A 16159-nucleotide genomic window follows, 5' to 3' on the forward strand; every position below is an offset into this window, starting at 1 on the left:
GCAATTTTGGGCTCGAAAATTCCCAAAAATGATCTTTTACGCTTGAATTAAGGCATTCCCAGCCTCGCCATTCTAAGCATTTGAACGATTACTAAAGCCACTTACGGGCCTCTTATGAAACTTAATGCCCACTGGGTGTTACCTGTTTATCCCGTTTTAGACGAAAGTCGTGGAAAAATGTAAAATATCTTACAAAAATTCAATCCAATTCTAAGATGGTAAAAAATAGAAGCACAAAAATAGCTGCTGAGATGAGGGCAGCTTTTAATTACCATTTGGTTCTCTATGAGTTCAAACATAAATCTTAGGCCCCCTGGATTTGCACCGTGCTTGTGCGCAAGCATCCTCGTGTCAGAGCAACATGTCCCTTGGACGGCTAATATGTGTTCTAACATACTTATGACGTGATGCGAGGTCGCTAATTCTCTAATACTGTCTTGAAACGCCTGAAGTAAAGGGACTTTAATTAGCATTTCATGTGTAGTTGAACACCGATAACCGATATGGGAACTGGTGAATATTGGCTCCTATTCTGTGGTTTTGGTCACCTCGCTGTATTGCTCCTTGTTAAACTATCATATATTAAACAAAGATAAATTTTTCTTTTGATCATTCGCATTTGGAGAGAACTACTTGTAGGGTACCAGTAAACAAAGTTTGACCACCAGAACATAAAACCTCATTTGGTTAATTTCAAAAATGTCAGCTGGTTTCTAGCTTTTTGTGATGAAAACAGCAACTATCCCAAAAATGCATTCAATTTAAAATAGTAAACTCTGCATAGCAAAGAATGAAAAACTTTCAGTATCAAATAGGTAATGATGAAGTCTAGAAATGATTGATTGATATTCTGCAAAGCAAACGAAATCAAAGGAAGATTAATTCAAACTCAAATTAAACTATTTTTAATAATTATTTCAAAAACTAGGAATGTATCTATCGCTTCAGACAATATCTATGCACGCTTGTGTAACAATTAGTCAAATCTCATATTTTACTTATCTTGAACACAATTTCAACCCCACGTGAAACAATGTTTCAATCCCCAAATTACTTTCCCAATAATCTTTAATAATTTCGAGCCGACAGAATAGAACACCTTGAATAACGAAAGTATATTTAGATAGTCAGTTCGTTGTACAGGAAATTCCAAATGTAACCAAAAGGAGGGCAACAATTTCACACGGAATTAAATGTATAATTGGGGAAACTGTACATATATAATCGGGTCCCTCCATGGCTATTTATACCCCCCTTGCTTTCTGATATTTTTTTGCATTCTGAGCTGTCAGCTATTTTGAAAGCCATAAGAGGAACATACACCGTTACATGAACCAATTTTGCGTTTTGGTGCAATCGAATAGCAAAAATTACTGTTTCCCATTACTGTCAGGATAACTAAGAGGAAAACCTGGAAACATTTCTCCATTTCTGAAACTATGCCATAATGGGGGGTTGGGGTCTAACTTCATGAGCTATAATGGGAAAAAACAGAATTTATATTAATGTTTTCGGGAAATATTTCCCTTTCCCCCGTTAGAATATGGCAATCTACAAAGAACCATATTTTTACATAACATATTAGGCATAGAAGCAATTTCCGAAAAATAGTCTGAAAATATTGAGTGCAAAAACACGTTAGAGTTGTTCAAAAATATTTATGAAAACTAAACTTAAATTCACGGGGAAAAGGAAACCTTCCCAATGTCTTAACAGAGTAACTATGTGTCATATTAAAGTTAAGTTCATCCGTAGTAAGGCGGTGGCGCAACATTTGAATATTGCGGAACAGAGACGTCACCCTGAGATGGAGGGGGAGCTGATGCGAAGGAAGAGGATGTGTTGCCCTGAGGGTAAGAGGGGGGTGCTCCTCCTGGTTGTTGCATTGAGGGCATGAATGGAACAGAGCCAGGGGCCGGCGGAGGCTGAAAAAATGACATTTCCCTGTTTTTAACCGTCACTTTAACCGTAAACACTTTGCCTTTAAATATTAACTTTCTTGCAACTTTTTAGCTAAGATCCGAGCACCTTCCTTGTTATTCACATACGAGTTCTCAGATGCATTTTCTTTCGGCGTTTTTTTTTTCAGTTTCGGTGTCAGTAAATAAATTTTAACTCTTATTCGAAGGGCAGAACTATCGGTAGAGACTTTTCTTTGAACTTAAACGCGTCTATTTGTGTCAACACTGATGCTCAGCGAAGTTTTAATGAATTACATACCTAGTATTGATTTATCAGTTTTACATACCTGGTGTCGTGGGGGGTTGGGCTGTATTCCGTGTTTGGTCATGAAGGATAAGAACTGATCTGGCACCTCCGCCAACACCTCCTTGGCCAGAATCGCCTGGACCATCATTGGGTCTCCCTGATGTTTGCCAATGTATTCACGCAAAGGCACGAACTGAAAATATTATAATTTAACTGAAGTTTTCGATCTGTCTGAAGTTTTCTATCTTATTATATTTGAGAATCGTTCATTACAATTCAAATAAGTTGTTAAAAAAAGTCCCAGCAATAGAGTTGACATATCAAAGATGAAATGTTTGCATGTAATAGCAATAAATCACTAGAGCTAGAAGCAAACTACTAAGTAGGGCAAGCTTTAGGATGATAATGGACTACTCTATAGCTTCGAACGGATTTTCAACAGAGCCTTTGAATAATATCTATCCCCAACTTCACTCAAAAAGTCATTTTCAAAAACAAACTTTTCCCCGCACAGAAAGACCGCTTTTCTGCCTCTAAACCAAGAGTACGCCAAAACATCAACCCTGCTACAACCTGGGTCAATATCTGAAATAGAGTAATTGCGTTTTAATATCCAAGAAGTCACAGCTAATCAAAATCAAGACAAATGGGTCCACTGAATTTTCGCAAAATAACCAGGCAAGCGTATTCCTTGGCAGACAACAAAAATGTTGCCGACAGGTCAGACGAAACTTAGCGAAAACAGGCATAGTTTAATAAAATTTACTCTGATGTCACCTCGGAGGTGTCAGGTGTCATAAGCTGAAAAAGACCTAATTGGCTCATATAAAAAAAATTTTGATTGCTTCTCAGTTGGTCTAAATTGACCTTAACTTAACAAAAACTAACAAACATCGGAAGAAATGCACTCCAACGCAGAGGCTGGAATTTAGTTATAAACAGCCGCCAAATGAAACTAACTGTTTAAAACAGTGCATGAGAAAACAATGTCAAGAATATAAGCGCCAAAACTCATTAAGGTACAAATCGGATAAGCACATATTTTGCATAACAAAGACATATATGACTACAATATTTGCTTCCAAATTCGATCAAAAGCTGTTTAATGGATATCATCAAATGAGCTGAATTTCTCCAACCAAGGTGATTAAAAATCAATTTGAAAATGAAGCAAGCCTTGCGTGACCAAAAATATATCAATTTCAACAAAACATTTCTATCGACAGCGAAAAACGACATTGCCCACAAAATTAAGCTGAGGAAGGCCTCAAATTAACTAAAAGATTTAACTTAAGAAAGCTTTAAAAACAGTCGGACACAAATGCCGAAAAAATATAGCGGGAAGAATGCCAGAATAGCTGTTCGCCAGTTGAGAACTATAAAAAGCTAAAAAAACGGCTTTCACAATTTTTTCAGTATTCGTCTATTTCGTCATACGTCATGTTCAGAGAACACAGTTCAGCGTTAAATGCCTCCAGTAACGCTATCACGGCTAAATAACTCAAGCCTAATGAATTAAAAACATAAACCGACAAATGTCGGACAAATTGCTCTTGGACAGGTGGGGCAATTTGATTCACAGGCGGGCTCTAGCCTAGATAAATTTTTCGATATGATTCAGTAATCCGACCAGGTAAGGATTCGGACCCGCAACTTTCAGAGTTCCAGACTGAAGCAATAGCCACTCGCCTAACAGTCCCATGTGCTCGAATATCTTACAATTGATTTTGTTTTAGCAACAGACTCAAGTTCTGAATTCGAGCAATTTATGTCACACAGAAAAACGGAAAGTCAAGCGTGAAAAGCTCACTCGTGATGTGAAACCGAAAAAAAGTTCTAAAACAAAAGAGCAAAATACGTCAAGCAAAAAATTACTTTTCTTTGGGGGGTGTCAAATATCAAGCTGGAGGAAGGACGGGAGGAGTGTTGAGGGAGAAAGTTGGGCTTACTACGGGGGTCAAACTATTAAGATTAAGAACCGCCATTCATACCATGAAATGGTCTTTAAAAACGCATACCTAGAGACTAAAAAGGCGCAGGGCTCTAAGAGAACTGCTCGCCACTTAATGCCCTCCGAGCGCTACCTGTTTATCCCGTTTTTGAGGCGTAAAATTAAACAGATGTGTGGGGGTCAAACTCTAAGAACCGTCCTTCACACCATGATTATATTTTTCCAGAACAGTTTCTGTGAATCGCATACTTGGAGAATAATGAGCTCAAAAGCTCTCAGAAAACATAAAGCCCTCTGGCTGCTACCAGTTTATCCTATTTGAGGATAAAAATTCAAATGGGTCAGACGAAAACTTCACATAAAAAGAACATAACCGACTAACGTTGGGCGAATTGCTCTCAAAAGACCGGCGAGCGGTTGGCTTCGTCGGTAGCTAAACACGGTTTAGTGAGGCCAGCTTTAGATTAAATGAAGGGGCGCAAGGCGAAGGCAGCGGGGGTGCAAAAGTGGAATGGGGGACTGATGAGGGGGCGGTGGGTGGGTGGGGGTGTGGGATCAATTTCTAAGAACCGCGCTTCACACCATAGGTAAAAGTCTCCAAAACAGTTTCTGTTAATTGCATATTTGAAGACTAGTGGGCTAAATGGCTCTAAGAGCTTTATGCAAACTGGGCGCTACCTCTTTATCCCGTTTCTGGAGACGAAAGTCAAATGGATCAGACGAAAAATCGGCCCAGCGCGAAAAAGCATAAAATAGACAAACAGGATTAACATTTGCTACAAATTGCTTTTGAGGGCAATTAACAATGATTTCCTACACTTGGAAGATCCATACACTGGGAGCATGATAAAAAATTTTCCAAAAATTTGTAAAAAATTTTTAAATTTTATCCAAAAATTAAGAACTGGAGTCATAAAAACATTGCAAACCATTTAATTAACTCTAGAAACTATGCAACAGCTTATTATCAAACCTTGGAGCAGGTCCCAGGTCCCCTGGTGCCGGAAAAAATTCAAAAACACGAAATTGAAATTTTTTTTAAAATTCTTAAATTCGTGATATTAAAACCTGAAAAGCATTCCATAACATCTATAAACTATGCAGTAACATATTATCAAACCCTAAAGAAAGTTCAGTGGCTCTTGAGGCTAGAAAAATCTAAAAAATGACTGAATTTAAAAATGCAAGTTTTTTTTAAAAAATTGCAAAAACTTGCGATATTAAAAAGTTGGAAATTAATCCATGACCAAACCTTTTCCAGTAACATTTTATCAAACTCTTACGGAGGTTTCCTGACGCTTGAGGCTCAAAGAACTTGAATAATGACTATAAAAGTTGAAAAAAATGGCAAAAATTGTCAAAAAATGCTAAAATTCGTGATGTTAAAATCTTGCAAGACATTCCATTACATCTAGAAATTATACAGTAACCTATTTTCAAACCCTAGAGAAGGTTCATTGGCTCTTGCAACTGAAAAAATTTTTAAAAAACGCCAAATTTTCAAAAACTTGAAAAAAAGCAATCTTTATATAAAAAATTGCTAAAATTTGTGACATTAAAAAGTTGAACTACTATTCCATGACCAATGAAAATTTATCAGTAACTTAATATTAAACTCCTTAGGAAGGTTTTCTGGCCCCTGGGTTTTCTTCCATTACCACTAGAAACTAAGCAGTAACATTTTATTAAAGCCTAGAGGAGGTTCCTTGACATCTAGGGCTAAAAACATCAAAACATACCCGGCAGATTGCCGGAAAATAGCCGCCGTTGATTCCAATAAGCATGATTGGGATTGAAAGAATAGAAAATATTGAAAAAAAAAAGATTTTTGTACAAAAACATTTTTTAAGTGCGATTTATTTTGATGGCATTTCGTAGTTGAAGATAACGTACTTCTGTTTCTTAGAGACAGGCTACAGGGGCTAATATCAATACCAATAAGCATTAGAGATGGTAACTAAGACTTATAGGAACGACGTTCAAATAGCGGGCATCTAAAATTGGGCTTTATGGGTTTATCCCGTTTCTACTTCTGACTTCAATTTTTTATACTGACTCTGTTCATTTTGAATTGCTTTGCTGAGCAACTGATGTTCAAAATCACTTCTAGCAGAATGAGAGAAGAGAGAAACTAGTCTAGAGAAGTCAAAAAGATATCACGCAAAATGTTGAAAAAGCGGCAAAATGAGGTAAAGCGAAACATTTTTTTATTCGACGAAGTAAAAAAAAATAGGAGCGCTATAATAGCCGGCTGAGAAGATGAGGCGGCTATTAAAAATGACAAAACGCTTGAAGAAAAAATTGTGCACAATGATACAAAAAATTGCTTGTTTTTAGCCAGCGGTTGTTCGTCAGTAGCTAGAAAAGGAGGAAGGGAGGTGAATCGAGGGCTTTTGGGAGGCAACAGTGGGGGGGTCAACAATGAAGGGGTCTTCAACCTCTAAGAACCGCTCTTCACACCATAAGCATAAGTCTCCAGAACAGTTGAAGCTGAAACAGAGCTGAAAGGCTCTAAGAGAACTTAATGCCCGCTTGGTGCTACCTGTTTATCAGGTTTTCAATGACGAAAAGTCAGAAGGGTTAGACAAAAAATCGTTCAAGCGAAAAATCGCATAAAAAGACCGACAGGACTAATATAATTGCTACAAACTTCGTTTAAGAGCATTTACACATAGCCGGCAGACCGCCAGAAAATAGCCCCCATTGACGCACTAGACGCACATCGAGACTGAAGCAGAATGAAAAAAGAAGAGATATTGACAAAAATGTTTCCTAAGTTTCAAAAATTGTTCTAATTCAGTGTACAGTTTCAGTTAGATGCTATACCTATTATTACTTCAGCTTCTAAACTGGAGGGTTTAAGTTTAATACTAATTTCAGCTAGCAATTGCACTAATAAACTTTGACAACCTAATGCTTTATGACTTAATGAGCTTTATCGGTTTACCCCGTTTCTTTTGATTGTGATTTTGCTCTTTTGACATTGACCGTATTTACTACATTGCGCAATTCAATCCGTGAAAGAATTTAGAATCCATTCAGTTGCAACAGTGAGTGCAGTAAGTCAGAAGACAAAACGTGAATATCGTGACTTATGTAAAACTAAAAACGTGATCAAAAGGTAAAGCGAATTAAAAAAACATAGGACAAGTTCTGACGCACAATTCAAATAATTTTCACTGACTGAACAAAAACGAGACCTAGAACGGACTAGCAGTGAAATGGGAAAACCGTTTCTAAAGAATCAGATCAAAAAAGTTTAAAAAAAACATCCATGTCAAAATTCCGCATTTGAACAAAAAAAAACCACTAGCGAGAAAGGGAAATTTGGTTCAAACAAAAAATTAGGCCTAGAATGAACTTTGAATGGATTGGGAAAAACATTTAGAAAAAAACAAATCCAAAAAATCGAAAAAAAACAGTAAAAATCAATGTGAAATTTCCGCATGTGAACAAAAGACCACTAGCAAGAAACCGAATTTTTGTTTAATTACCGTTTTCTCACTGTACTTTAAAATTAGAGCGAAAAAGTTTCATGCCGCGAAAACAAACGCGCTTTTTCGCTCCACTCCCTGTTTCGGCGTGACCAAAATCGCTACTCCAATTTGACTTCAAAAATCATGAAAATGCGTGAACAGATCTTAAAAAAAACATAGCCGGAAGAACTCCGAAAACGACTCGAAGGAGAAAATTGCCCAAAATTAAGACTAAACAACTAGAACATCTATTGTGAAGCCTAAAGCTCCACAAATGCCATGAAAAAAGGAAGAATAGAAACGGCATTCAAAAACAAATTGAACAAAAACTAGAAAAATACGTTTTTTTAAATAGTTCAAGGAAAGATAAAGTTCCTTTGCAATTAGAGCAAAGAAAAGCTGGCAAAACAATGGGCAATTCATAATAGGCTAAGAAACTTGTCTAAGATTAAAAAAGAAGAACTGCAAAAAAATAAGAAAAATGGTTTAAAATTTCTCAATTTTTCTGCCATTTTTTCTTAGAAAAATATGTTTACTAACAAAACTTTAATCAATTGGTATTTGAAAATTCCTTACGTAACACGCTTCTATTTAAATCCCTTTTAAAGCAGTAAAACAAAACAGGCAAAAATCCTTAAATTTCGTCTTAAAAATTCAGCAAAACTGATCAAAAACCTCCAAATTAGCATTAAACTCAAATTAAATACTGGAAACCTTCAATTCCTATCAAAACAAGCCTAAAACTAATACACTATCATAATAAAACCTCATAACCATCAAAGATTGCAAAAAACTGCTTTTAAAAGCCGCACGTGAACCAAAAAATTACGCTCGCTCAGAGAAAATTATTTCACATCCATTTCTCGCTCTCTCAAAAACATAGCCGGCAGATGCCCGGAAAATAGCCACCATAGACGCTAGTGCCGTTACATGAATCGAAACAACTATAGAAATAAATAGACAGACTGACCACCAGTCCTTTAATTGTCCACTAGACTTTTTGTGTTAGCTTCGGACTGTCATTTTTATGAGACACATAAGCTCTATAAGGAGAAAGCCCTAATAGGGCTTTTCAAAATTAGGATCTTTTCCGTTTGTGCCCCCTCAGCTTAGCGGGCGCATATTATTTGCACCCCTCATATGCACGTGCAACATTTGGGGGGGCACAAACGGAAAAGATCGATCCCAAAATTAATATTCGAAATCAATAACTCAAGACTCTAATAATCAAGAATTAGGGCATATGTTTAGCACTACTTAGATGCACACTATTGACCTTTAAAAAGTAAATGTTCATAAAATTTAAAGTTTCATAAGTGAGCTCAGAAGTCATTTTTTTGAGTGAGGTAAGTCATTGAAAAAGTCAATTCCAAGAAGTCACGGTAAGACGAAACAAAAATCTGTTAGACGAAGTAAAAAAATATAGTAGGACAAGTCCTGACGTACAATTCAAAGAATTTTCATTGACTAAACAGAAAACTAGACCTAGAACGGACTATGAATGGATTGGAAAAACCATTTAGAAAAAAATCCGATCCAAAAATTGAAAAAACAGTAAAAATCAAAGTGAAATTGCCGCATGTGAACAAAAAACCACTACCGATAAAGCGAATTTTTGTTCAAACACCGTATTCTCACTCTACTTTAAAATTAGAGCGAAAAATTTCACGCCGCAAAACCACTCGCTTTTTCGCTCCATTTCCTGTTTCGGCGTGACCAAAATCACTACTCCAATTTGACTTCAAAAATCATGAAAATGTGTGAACAGATCTTAAAAAAAAGACAGCGCCCCAATACAATTCAAATTCTTTGAATTGTAAAAAATTAGGAGCGCTATAATAGCCGCCTAGAATTGAGGACGCGGCTATTAAACAGCGGTATGAATAAAATCCACTCTTTTCGCTCTGCTCCTCACTTTTATTCAGCACGAAAATCACTCCAAATTTTTTCACGCGTTTCATTTCCCGCTTCAAAAATCACTCCGATAAAATTGATTAAAAAAAGCACTTCTCCAATACTCCTCTTCGAGTCGTAAAAAGACAGTGCCCCAATACAATTCAAATTCTTTGCATTGTAAAAAGGGAGAGCGCTTAAATAATAGCCCTTTGAGGGGGTGACGGCGGCTATTAAACACATGACTGAGATAATTGCTACAAACTTTGTTTAAGAGCAAAATAAAAACACCTTTCACACTATCCGTTTGTGCTTCTTCAACAGTTTCGGTAAATTACATGCTTGGAAAACAGTCAAAATTCAAGGTTCAGCTTCAAGACAGCTGCTCAGTATCTCAATGCCCTCAGATCCAATACGTTAGACAGAAAATCGGTGGAGCTAAAAATTTGCATAAAAAACCAAATGACTAATATAATTGATACAAACTTCTTTTGAGAGCAATTAAACAGTTTTGAACCTATCACTATATTTTTTGAAATCGGTTGCTGGAAAAAAATGGATAAAAAACAACAAGTTGGCCTAAATCAATTCATGCATTGCTACCGAACACATTATTTTTAAGTCATGTATGTCAAAGCAATGACAAAAGACCAGCAGAGAAGTCAAAAGACGTCCCGGTGATGTTTTGCATGGAGCTCAACATTGTTTTTGTCAATAATGCTTTCAAGCTTTGAACGGCAATACTAAGTATAAACAAAAACATTAACCAAAACTCAATATATTATTTCAATTGAGCAGTAAAGTGGAACAATTTGATGCAATTGTAATTTATCATGTGAGCATATAATGTACACTTATGGCCAAATATTAGCAGTTCAAAGATTATCTGATTACAATTTCGAGAGCCATTGCAATCAAATAATCAAAGTCGGATTTAGTGACAAAATGAAGCATACAAAATGGTCAAACTTCATAATAGAGAAATTCTGTTTATCAATTTCTCTAACTCTTTTTGTACATGCAATCACGACAAAAACCCGATATGTAACCAGGAATCAAAACCACGAACTTCACTTATCTGCCGAGAAAATTGAAAGCGAAGATTGGATCGCGAAAGCATCTTTCAGTGACCAAACCGAGGAAGAAGGATTCTCATATCTCACAATTGAAACAAACTCCGATTTTGACGATGCAACTCAAGCTTACAGCGCTGGATATCTTGAAGGTAGTCATGGCATTTTGAAAAATACTTTATATTATACTAGGAGTAAATTTTTGGCACTTAGCTTTTGATTCAGGTAATCATAATCTATTAAAGATCAGTCCGCGCAAACAAAAAATTCACTTTCCCATTAGTTATTTTCCATGTTTTTTTCGGACGTCGGGAAGAGTAGTGGATTGATTAAATGTGCTATCCAGCCACTTTAAAAATTTGAAAAAACAATTTTGAAGTGACTGGATAGCAGATTTAATCCACTGCTGAAAAGAGGTGTGAAAGGGGTGTAGCTTCACCCTTTCTAAAGCTGGATGAGATGCCCAGCGAAATAGCCAAAAAAATTATCAATACAAATGCGTCAAAAAGTATATTATGATAAATTAAACTATTTTAATGCATGACTACCCTTTTTAAGGATACATAACTTCTACAAAGATCAACCAAACCTTCCATAACACGGGCGCCGGAACTTGGGGTTTCAATGACGAGGTGAAGAACTTCATCGCTGAGAACTATAAGTTCCTCAGTACCAACGTCGACTCAAAGCAAGACCAGGCCTATTGGTACCAAGTGGGTCTCATTATGTACCAGATCAAAGGAATTGAAGATGCCTATCTTGGGATCTTACCCATTGTCTCAAAAGATATTGATCCTTCAGGTAAGATTTTTCCAAAAAGTTTTTCAAATAAATTCTTTCAAGAATTTTCAACCATGCGCAAATTTCCAATGTATCATTTTTGAAGTTGCGCTTCAGTATAAAACTTATGGCGAATTTTGAAAGGCAATAAGAAATTTGAAAGAAACATAAACCGAATAACATAAACTGAAAACTAAACATAAACTTAAAAAAAGAAACACGTTTACAATAATTGCTTCAAAGTTAGTTCGAGAGCAATTAAACACTTCAAGATATGTCTCAATTCTTTGCATTTTTCAACCTAGAGATCATGTCAAAATGTCATTAGATACAGTGCAATATATGCGATCGTGATCTTAGGGCCACTATGGGAGTTTCAATGGCAAATGGGCGAACTGTCAGATTTGACAATAAAGTTCGAAGCGGGCGAAATCAAGGTCAACTCATTTTCATGCAGTGCTTTAATTCGAAACCTCGACTACGATATCATAGCTTCACACGACACTTGGGGTGACTACATTATGATGCTGCGAATTATCAAAAAGTTTATCTTGCCTTATAAATCAAGCCAGGGTTCCGTGGCAACCATTGCGGGCTCAACAATTTTAGAAAGTTCATACGCTGGAATCGTGAACTCTGTTGATGATTACTACCAAACTGGGCAAAACTTGGCAGTTTTTGAAACCACAAACGGGATCCAAAACTCAACCCTGTACGACTACATAGTACCGGATACTGTACCATATTTCCTACGGGTAACGGTTGCAAATCGGTTAAGTAGCTCAGGAAAAGAATGGGTTGATTACTTTGCCAAATTCAACTCTGGGACTTACAACAACCAATGGATGATCGTTGATTACAAACAATTCACGCCCAACCAAACCATACAGCCCGGAACCTTGTATGTTTTGGAACAACTACCCGGGTTTATAATGTCGAAAGACATGTCAAGTTTTCTGATGACAGGGGAAAAGGCGTGGGTCAGTTATAATGTTCCCTACTTTCCCGAAACGCAAGCGAGAAACAACTATACAGCCTATATTAACGCGTACGGTTTGTTCTATTCACACGACCAATGTCCCAGAGCAAATATTTTCAGACGCGACCTGCCTAAAGCTGTTGACTTGAACAGCACAATCGGGATCAATTTCCTTGCGTTTCTCCTATAAATAAGCTTTTTAATTAAGAAAGCACATCTTTCATTTAATTTGCCGCAGATATTGCTGAGAAACAGTTACCAAAAGTTCATAATCTTAGGTATAAAATTTCCAGAGAAAGGCTATCTTCAAACTCTAATAAAATGTATCTCAAAAATATCCCGCATAGAACACCAATCAATCCATGCATGAATAACCAATCATGCACAAGAGCAACTTTCTGAAACTCAACAACCATTCATAACTTTATTTTGTAATGGAAACTGATCGAATGAACGATTAACAACAGCTCTGATGCGCTACAATGACTTCCAAAATGACCCCTACGCAGCTTGTAACTGCACTCCTTTGGGATACAGCGCTGAGAATGGCATCAGTGCCCGGTGTGAATTAAACCCACTCAATGGAACTTATCAAATTGCTTCCGAGGGTGCAAGGTACGAATCTTAATAACATGCTTAATGTACAAACATACCCAAAATGCTAACATGTTCAACATTCTAAAACTTTCTTAGAAAAGAAAAATCGACTGATCTACATAATTCAATTTATATTTTAATAACATAGCTGGCAGATTGCCAGAAAATAGCCGCAATAGATTCGTAGATCGGCAGTCTAAAAAAAACAGTAAAAAAGACAGACCAAAAAAATTTATCTTTTCATTGAAGGCTGATCTGTTATATTTTGATTAAAAATCTGTATAAGTTATTGCTGCCTCTATTAGCTGATCGCCAATAACCTTCATTTAGAGTGATACACACCCATTTGACCTTATCTCTTTGAATTAAAGTAAATAAAAGTCAATTTCAAAGTGAGGAAGTCACTTTTGAGAGTGAGGTAAGTCAAGTGTGACCAAAAATTTAATCACGCGCATGAACAAAAAAACTCGCTCCACTAAGAGCGAAAAATGACGTCACACATGCAATTCAATTGAAATTGCATGAACGAATGAACAAAAAATGGCTGTGACGTCATATGGTCGTAACAAAAATCATGACGACGAAATAAAAAACATAGCCGGAAGAATTCCGGAAGCGACTCGAATCACCAAAACTTCACAAAAAGCTGAAGCCATTACCTTTTATATTAATCCATTAACTCATTACCTCCCCGGGTCTGATCTAAAAATCGGTGAAATTTAAACCACTGTCACCAAGAGAAAGAAAATGCAGCAAAATTTTATTATTGAAAACGTTTGGTATCGTTAAAAAAGTCTTGAAATTTTTAGCATGGTCGAAAAGCTGATAGCTTGACAAAGCTGACAGGGCCATCAATTGCCCTCAGATAATTATTGATTCTAATCTCAAAAAGATCGCGAAAGCAAACGTCAGATAAAAACTTTTCAAAAAAGACAGGAAAGTCCAAATAATTCAAAAAAGAGTGCTCAAACTTAAGAATCAGAGAACCACTACAATTAGATTTCTAATCACGGCAATTAAGACAAAATTAATACATGAGTCTTCCTTGTTGTATATATGCTAGACAACATGATTTCATACTAATTCAAAAATTAAATTAATCATAGAAAAACAAAAGCAACAGAATAATATTCAAAGGCAAAAAATCGTCTAAAAACAATACCAAGCCCGCAAGAAAATTGCAATGTATAGGAATAAGTAGAAATGTTGGAAAAGACTTTCTAGCAAACTCCCAGTACTGCTTTATTTTGAATTAAATCAATTGCAAACCGAAGAAACCAAGATCTAAGAAAAAGCTGAATTCATTCAATTTTTTAACAACTGAAAAAATCAATAAAACGAATATAAAAGTAGGTGCCAGGACAAAACTAGAGTGATACAAACGAGAATTTGAAGAATATGGACACAATGTTAGGAACACCGTAACAAAAAAACCAATTCTTGATTTTTGAAAGTTAAAAATCAAATTTAAAAAAATCAAGAAAAACGAGTACATTTCATTGATCAGCATTCGAGACATAGAAAAGACAATGAGTCATTCGAGACAAAAATCCAACTTGCTCAAGAGAATAAAACAAGAAAAAGCAATATTCAGACATGCGAAAAATTGAAACCTTTTGCAAAAAAGTGGTCAAAAAATATTTAAGACTGCATTTATGAAAAAAATTTATCCGTTTTTTCAAAAACTTGACACCGAAAAATGATTGCATTTTTTTTGAAACGAAATTAAAGTCCCTCATGTTCCCCAAAATACTATTTCTAGTAATTAAAAGCAAAATACAAACACTAAACTGAAAAAATTGGCAAAAAACTACGAAAATCGGATTAGCAAATGTACAATTTTATGAAACAAAATTACATCGAGGTAGAAAGAGGCATTGAGTATATGAATTATCAAAGGGAAGTTGCCAAATTAACTGATTTTTGACAAAAAACAGATAAAAGATCCAAAAATGAAGAAATTAATAGAAAAAAAAGCCAAAAATTAACTAAAAAATCAAGAAATATGTGCCAATTTCGCATTTGAAACGCAATTTCAGGCTATGCAAAATACTGTGCTATCAATTTCCGGGGTTTACATTTCAACATAGCATCGATTAAAAATTATTTATACAAAAAACCAAATTACAAGCAAAAAAACTAGGCCACTTAGACGAAAAACGGCTAAAAACGGTTATCTAAATGTGCCATTCAGTCAAAAACTACTTTTCAATATCAAAAAGTCATTCACTAAACTCAGCGCATGATCAAAAAACTTCTCTCGCTCAGAAAAAATTAGTTCACACTGCAACTTTACTCGCTTTCGATTTAGGTCAAAACATCGTCTGAACGAATAGTACTTCCGGTAAAAAAAAAAAACCTTAAGAAAACCAATACTCCTCTTCGAGTCGTAAAAAAACCAAGAGAAGGCCAATAATAGCCTCAGCTATCGCTGTGCGGCTATTAAAAAGACAAGATTTTGGATTTCAAATATTTTTCATCGTTTACCTACACAAAACTATCGAAAGTGCAATTTTGCTTGTCGGCCTGAAAATACATTTTAAGTACCAAAATTAAACAACTTCAACTTATTTTTCAAATTCCCTCGAAAACATGTCGTTTTGTAAACTAAGCACTGTTAAAAGCTAACAGACGTTATCAAACTTTTTCAATTTCTTTTAATGCTGACAAACTAACAGTTTAAAAGAGAAAATCCACTTCAAATTACATGTTCTAAACTGGTGAACATAGAAATGCTAGCTTAACGTTTGAACAGGTGCCACGGTGCAACCGACATGAAAATGACCAATTCAGAAATGATCGGAAAGATGCAAATGATTGCGATCAGTGGGCCTACACACGACCAACAATCAGTTTTTGATTGGACATTGCAAGAGAACACCGCGTGCAAAGGACATAACCCTCTAGGACACCCTAAGAGATTTGACTTTGAACCCGTTTTAGTGGATATTTGAGCTCATCCATATCAAGGTCCTCGTCTACACCAAGGGGCGAGTGTTGACAAAATATTGGACACTTTAGCTACCTCTATCTGAGATGAGTGACACTCTGAATCAAATCAGTGACATTCTGATACTGAAATTGACTATTAACGTTGATTCTCACTTTAATTTTTAAAGCTAGTTATGAAAAATATGAACTGTTTAAATGTTGTGATTTGGTTCAAACCAACAGTTCATTTGAGAAGAGCGAGAGATACACA

General features: G+C 35.9%; 2 protein-coding genes across 4 annotated transcripts in view; one reads left to right on the forward strand and one right to left on the reverse strand.

Annotated features, from left to right (window-relative positions):
• Positions 1-740: 740 nt before the first annotated feature.
• LOC142350976 (copine-8-like) overlaps positions 741-16159 on the reverse strand; it is a 118020-nt gene continuing 102601 nt past the window's right edge. For 2 of the 3 annotated variants that reach the window (XM_075403007.1, XM_075403006.1), the window contains exons 16-17: positions 2249-2401; positions 1635-1925 (exon numbers count right to left, since the gene is read on the reverse strand). In XM_075403007.1, coding sequence (XP_075259122.1) covers positions 1746-1925; positions 2249-2401 — 333 coding nt within the window. In that variant the 3' untranslated portion in view covers positions 1635-1745. Of the gene's footprint in view, positions 1527-1634; positions 1926-2248; positions 2402-16159 lie in introns of those variants that run through there. The other variant, XM_075403005.1, reaches the window with a different exon arrangement.
• On the forward strand, positions 10264-16149 carry LOC142350304 (putative phospholipase B-like 2). Its single transcript, XM_075402115.1, has 5 exons — positions 10264-10753; positions 11160-11402; positions 11742-12520; positions 12827-12975; positions 15713-16149. The coding sequence occupies exons 1-5, from the start codon at positions 10375-10377 to the stop codon at positions 15909-15911; spliced, it is 1749 nt and encodes a 582-aa protein (XP_075258230.1). The 5' UTR covers positions 10264-10374; the 3' UTR covers positions 15912-16149.

The sequence above is a fragment of the Convolutriloba macropyga genome, chromosome 12 (assembly GCF_964194025.1).
Source record: "Convolutriloba macropyga chromosome 12, txConMacr16.3, whole genome shotgun sequence".
Taxonomy (NCBI): domain Eukaryota; kingdom Metazoa; phylum Xenacoelomorpha; order Acoela; family Convolutidae; genus Convolutriloba; species Convolutriloba macropyga.